Raw genomic sequence first — 6,892 nt, forward strand, 5'->3', positions numbered from 1 at the left:
ATCAAGCTCTTTTAAGAAATCAACAACGTTTTTAAACAACAAGCAGCATTTGTGAGTCGTGTTTTAGTTGATGTGTGATTTTTGAAGAGTTTCTTCGCCAGTGCACATAAAACTGAAGGCCATGTGAGTAATTGGCCAGTGACGTCTGTGATTAGAGGAAGAGCCAATTACAGCAGAGAAGAGGCGTGGTTTGCGTTGCTCCGCCCCTCTTGCTGGTTGTCTTTATGTATGTGTGTGTAATCCCTGTGCTGACCCAGAAAGCGCTCAGCAGCAGCAGCTTGTTCAGGCTTGAGTACAGTCACTGGAGATACCTGCGCTGCTTTACAGAGACTGAGAACACGAAACAGCATCTTTACAAAGACAGGATCTATTTGACGGTATGTGTGTTTTATATCGTTCACTGTGGTGAACAAGCTTTTGTTTATTTGTAAATGTAATCTTTGGAATCAGCACGTATTGTCGATATTTATATATATATATATATATATATATATATATATGTATTGTTGGACATATGGTTGCATAGGTTACGTTTTCTTTTTCTTTTTTATTTCTGCTGTGGTATTTAAGTATTCGTACAATTTAAAAATATGTTGCTCTAGTGTAGTATGAGTTTTGCTCTTTTTAGAAAACAAGATGCACAATATGACTATATTTCATTAATAGTACCATACTTGTAATACTCAAGTGTTAGTATTTGAAAATGCTTTATGTTTGCATCTATATAGGTATATCTTTGTATTTCATTTTATATTTAAGTTATTGCTATGCAAAGCTCGAACTGCGTGTAGGAGATGTTTCAACTTCTCTCTAAATACACAGTAAATTAGTCTACGTGCTGATGGTTAACGAAAGTTTGACTGTGGTCTGAAAGAGATTGTGAAAGTCTGTAACCTATATTTGAGTTACAGACAGATTTCGTGTAAGTAGAAAGAAGAGGAGATATTCTTTGTTTTATGTAGGCAGAGACAGAGACACAGAGAGAGAGGTGAGGCTCCTATAGACCCCAGACGACAATGTCCTTTCATCTCTTATTTTTATCTCAAATGATGACATGGACAAAACCGTTCACTCCCAAAAATGCGTGAATAATTCTTAAACTTATGTTCTGATTCACTCCTAAAGCTATTGATGTTAGAAATTAGGGACAACAACACTAGACAGAACGTTTACTGAATGAATAGGACTGGTTTTGAAAACAAAACAGGAAAGTCATCTGCATGTTATCAACTGTATGACTTTTACAGAGGAAGATTAATTCATTGTATGTTTTATCTCAAAGTGTTGTATTGCTTTATCTAGATCTGTAGATCTTAAACAGTTGATGTATGCCTACAGATTAACACTTGATTATAATTGCATTGCACTTTACGATCTAGTTTAATATACATTTCACAACTCTAAACACTGCCCTGTCATGTGAGTAGGTCCAATCATTTGTGGGCTTTGTCATTATCTCTTGCTCGCATGTATCTGGCAGTGGGTTGGCTTTGTTTGCTGAACACTTTGTCCACCTCCCTGCCTGTTATTGTTTTGATCCTCTTGGCGGCTCCTTGATGCTCCTTACTGCTCCTTAAAGCAATATATCTTGCGCAAAGAGCTCAAGTCATTATGGATCTGCTTTAAGTTTGCAACCACAATGGTTTGTACAGAAAAAATAAAAAATAAAATAAACTGAACAAAACGCATTTTCTTAATTAATATTTAATATCTTCTAATAGCTAAAACAAGATATTATGTTAAATTAAGCTTAAAACATGAGAAAGGAAAAAATGTGAATGTTTATTCAAGGTAATTTTGCTTCTCAATAAATGTATCTTGTTTTATGGAGATTTATGTATGTTTACTGGAAAATAAGACACTGATGCAACTGTAAGCTCAAAAAGTCAATTACAATTGATTAACAGGCATGTGAGACTTATCCTTAAAGCCACAATGGATTAGCCAGACATCCTTAAATTGGAATAATATTTACTACTAAAGGTTTTCAAGAAACTGAAAGTGTTTGTCAGCTGATACTAAGAACCAGCTTGAATATTTGCACCTGACTGTTGCCATTCCTCTCATATCTCTGCAGTTGAGAAAGCATGGCTGAACACATGATGATGCCTATGACCCACGGCTCTGCTGGCGGAGGCCTGCATGGGTATCGCATGGGAATGAACGGCCCTTCTCCGCACGGACATCAGCCAGGTCTGCGGACCATTCCCAACGGGCAGATCATGCACTACAGCAGGGGGCCTCAGACATCTATGGAGGCGGCCATGAGGCAGAGGAACGTGATGAACGGTGTCATGAACGGCCAGGTCAATGGCCAGATGAGCGGCGGACACCCCCACCAAATGCAGCAACCCAATATGATGTACGCAGGTCCAAATCAGCAACCCCAGGGTCACCCTCAAACCCAGCACCATCATATGCACCCCCAGAACCAGCACCCACAGCAGTACATGGGTGGAGGAGGCCTTACAGCATCTCAGCAGCTTATGGCGAGCATGCATCTTCAGAAACTCAATACGCAGTACCACGGGCACCCGCACGGGCCCATGAACGGGCATCACATGGGAAACGTCCAGCACAGAATGGGTCCTGCTCAGTTGGCAGGCATGCAGATGGGCATGGGTGGGCCAGCGTTGGGCCTCAACGTCATGGACATTGACTTGATTGATGAGGAGGTTCTGACGTCTTTGGTGCTGGAGTTTGGCCTGGACCGGGTTCAAGAGTTGCCTGAGCTTTTCCTCGGACAAAACGAGTTTGATTTCATCTCGGACTTTGTGTGCAAGCAGCAGCCAAGTACTGTCAGCTGCTGAAGCTTTGCTTCTGGTTTTTGAATCAGAGGAAAGACTTGGTCGCCAAGAAGAAGCTGGGACAAGAGGAGAAAAGCTAAAACAACCAGGTTCTCCGTATCTGTGAAGCTGTGCTAGTGCACACTGTCTTTCAAGTTCTGGATGTTCTTCAGATGTTCTTCAGCACAAGTGTGGCTTTGGCGAGCAGGCCTTGTCTTGTCCCATTGGTCACACTGGAAAGACGTGACCAAGTGTCCCAGGGTTGAATGTAACTTCACACGGTGGAAAAAGAAGTCTGCTAGGAACTTTGCAGAAACTGCTTTGCCTTCTCAGGGGGCAACTAGAATCAATAGCATTTAGAAATGTATTTATGTATAACACCTACCAAAAAGCAGACATGATCTGTGGTGATAGAGACTTGCCTTTTCTCAAACTAACCCCTTGTGATAAAAGACCTTTGAATGAGTGTGTTATGTGGGAATTGAAGGCTGGTACTTCAAAACGAGTTGTTTTTCCAGTAGCTCTTAATGATATTTGAAATGGTAAGGGGGTGGTGAAGTGGTAGCAGTTGGGTATAAAACATTCTTTGTGTGCAGTGTTTCCATTCTACTACTATTTAAAATTTGTCACAGTGAACACTCATTATTTTATCTGACTGAATAAGACCCAAATGAGTGTCTTACATTCACTTTAGGATGTGTCTTGAAACTTTCAGGAATATTTCTGTGTTTTCTGAAAAATGGTGGAATGTTTTGTAGCCTCCCTTATGAAATGCTGAGCCTGTGCTCCCTGCTGATGAGTCTAAACTGCCTTATAGTTTTTTACATGGATAATGATAAATATTCACTGTAGACATTCTTACCTTGTTCCACGGGAATGGTGAAGAAACTGCTGTCTTTGTATGACTTCAAAACTCCAGCTGTTATGTAGTGTTTGCTCATATTGTGGACCACAGTCTCCATTAAGCCACATGCTGCACAGAATTAAACCTTCCACTTGTTTCTAAATTAACCTGAATGTCAGTCATTCAACTGTTGTTTGAAACAACCGCTAACTGTAACACAGATTTCCTGATGTGTGTTTAAGCCAGTCTTACAAATGTTGCTTCCCTCCTCGCTCCCTGAACACTGCAGGTTTAAACCTGATTACATTTAAATTACACTTACAACCTTCTTGTTAATTGAGGTCAGCATGGTCAGTCATCTCAGATGGCCTGATAATTACAAAATGGACATGTTCATTTGCTTGCTATCGCTCAGGGTGTAATGAAGAGTTGGGAACAGCTGCCCTGCTGGGTTTGAGAACTTCCTGTGTCGTTATGTTGCTAGTTCTTGAGTTCTCTGTGGGGGTTGGGTTGGTATGGAAATAGCACAGCATACAGTACTAGTAGGTTAATCTGTTCCACCAGAGCTGGGCTCAACTCCCTCGACTCTACCCGCCCCAGCTTGGGTAACTGCTCTACGTACGGCTTGGGATTGTGAACAATTGCCACTGAATGAAAAAAAAAAAGCACAAACAACTTGATGGGTCATATCCTGTGTTTTACAACTTCAGTTTTGCTGAGTGTTTAGGGCTTTGATACAGAAGGGATGGGGAAATTCAGTTTCAGAGTTTGATTTCTTCAGCTGTATTTCTTGTATCAGTAGAGAATGGATTGTCTTCCCCAATTGTTTTGTGAAACTTGGACAATTATAAACAAACCACATCTAGAAATACAATTTTCGAATGATCTGTAGATTTTAAATTGATGATTAAATGATTTTCCACATTCCCAGAGATTTAATTATGTTCAGTTTTTGTTTGGTTTTGTTAAAGGGAGGGATTATGTGAAGCTTTTAAATGAATGCTACTTGAGTTTGTCAGTCTGTAAATCACAAACCACCCCACGGATGCATCAGAATGTCCCTTGCAGGTGTGATTGTATGTTCTCTTTCAAACTGTGTGCTGTTATGTACTGTCGCCATGCTCCCACAAATGCTTTTTTAAATGTTGTTGATTCTATCTTAAGAAAATGTATTTATTTTCATTGAAAATAAAATATTTATTTAAAGAACTGGTTTCGGTGAGTGTAATTGCATGTATAATTTAATTTTGCTAGTGACAGTCCCAGGACAACAAATTCACATTTTGTTTTTCTCTTCAATATCATGTTAACATTTTACACAATAATATACAGTCCTAACTAAATATCAGGTGCTGAATGGAACAGACTCATGAGACATTGAGACGAGCCACTTATTTAAAAAAACAATTTTGATATTAAAACGGCCAACAGGGTGGTTGTGCGTGTTCAAGTTAAAAAGCCAACTGCAACATTATTTCATAAACAAAACAGTCTGGCAAGAATCACACGTAACGTGATTCTCAATCCCAAACAGTGACTGCAAATGTCAGTTAAATTAGTACACAATTGCTATAAAAAAGAGGTCTTTACTATTGACACAAATCATTAGAACACATCTAGAAATATCTGGAATCTTAAAAGATTAGTCCACTTCCAGATCAGAAATTTACAGATAATGTACTCACCCCCTTGTCATCCAAGATGTTCATGTCTTTCTTTCTTCAGTCGTAAAGAAATTATGTTTTTTGAGAAAAACATTTCAGGATTTCTCTTTGTATAATGGATGGTGCCCCCAAGTTTGAACTTTCAAAATGCAGTTTAAAGGCAGCTTCAAAGGGTTCTAAACAATCCCAGACGTTATTTTCAAAACAAATTGGCAATTTATATACTTTTTAACCTCATATGCTCGTCTTGTCTCGTCTCTGCGATGCGCATACGTAGTCTGTGTGATCCGGGTCAATACAGTTAGGGTATGTCGAAAAGCTCCCATCTTGTTTTCTTCCCCAACTTTTAAATCATCCTACATCGCTGCAGAAGTACCAACCCTTTGAAGCTGCATTTTGGAAGTTCAAACTTGGGGGCACCATACAAATCCATTATATGGAGAGAAATCCTGAAATGTTTTCCTCAAAAAACATAATTTCTTCACGACTGAAGAAAGAAAGACATGAGCCTCTTGGATGGTGAGTACAAGGGGGTGAGTACATCTGCAAATTTTTGTTCTGAAAGTAAACTAATTCTTTAAGGCCCCATCTCATTTATTTAAAGCCCATGGGCCGCATTTATAAAACGTGCATACACACAGATTTGATCTTAGTGTGTATACAAAAATCCACGCCAAACATTCAGATTCATAAAATGGTCTTTGATGTAGAAAAGTGCTTAGCGCTACGTTAGGGTCTAATGTCTAATGGCAGATGTACACACTTTTCAGTGTCTGAGTACTGCAGGTTTTTAGAAATGTAAGTAATTAGTTGCTCGCCATTTACAGGTTAAGGATTGGGACGTTGACTGGTGCTCTATTATATGTTAATGGCATTAATTAGGCAAGGTTTACAAGGCGGAGATCTGAAACCATTTAGCTGCACACAATTTTAAGGTCATCTGTGAATTATAAATCTGTGAACACACATTTCTTGTGCGTACTTTCGTTCTCTGAATCACATACACATTTAAAAAACTGTCCTGCAAAGTTTATTTCCAACCTGCTTCAGTACACCTGGCCTGTGACTTTTCGAGTGATTCTGAAGACCTCGATTAGCTGGTTCAGGGGTTTTGGACTGTAGCTAAACTGCAGGTCAGTGGGTCTCCAGAAGCAAGGTTGAAGACCTATGACTAAAAGGAATAGTTCACGCAAAAATTTAAATTTGCTGTAAGTTTACTGACCTCCAGGCTCCAAGATGTAGTGACTTTCTTCTTCAGCAGAACATTAACCCTTAAATGCATGACTGTTTCGCCAATCACTATTACATATTCGGGTCTTTATCTTTATTGCCCGGGCTTATACATCAAGCACAGATGGATCTCTAACTGCTGCAATAGCAAAACATTTCTCTTGATATTTTAAGAACCATTACAGAAGAATAAAATAAAGCATATATCGTTACCTTTTGAAACTTAGAAGGGTTCAATTTGAGCAGATGATTTTACCATCACCATCATCGTCTGAGCGCACTTCCACAGTACATTCAGCATCTGGCTCATTTTCGCGATCTCATTTGCAAAACTATCATTTTCAATAGCTGCATTTCCATTACCTTTT

The 6,892-nt window shown here is 39.3% G+C and overlaps 1 protein-coding gene across 1 annotated transcript; it reads left to right on the plus strand.

Moving 5' to 3' along the window:
* The first annotated feature begins 248 nt into the window (after positions 1 to 248).
* Positions 249 to 4,839, plus strand: cited4a (Cbp/p300-interacting transactivator, with Glu/Asp-rich carboxy-terminal domain, 4a). Its single transcript, XM_073821773.1, has 2 exons — positions 249 to 377; positions 2,078 to 4,839. The coding sequence occupies exon 2, from the start codon at positions 2,088 to 2,090 to the stop codon at positions 2,808 to 2,810; it is 723 nt and encodes a 240-aa protein (XP_073677874.1). The 5' UTR covers positions 249 to 377; positions 2,078 to 2,087; the 3' UTR covers positions 2,811 to 4,839.
* The last annotated feature ends 2,053 nt before the right edge of the window (positions 4,840 to 6,892 follow it).

This window comes from Garra rufa, chromosome 17 (genome assembly GCF_049309525.1).
Source record: "Garra rufa chromosome 17, GarRuf1.0, whole genome shotgun sequence".
Taxonomy (NCBI): Eukaryota; Metazoa; Chordata; class Actinopteri; order Cypriniformes; family Cyprinidae; genus Garra; species Garra rufa.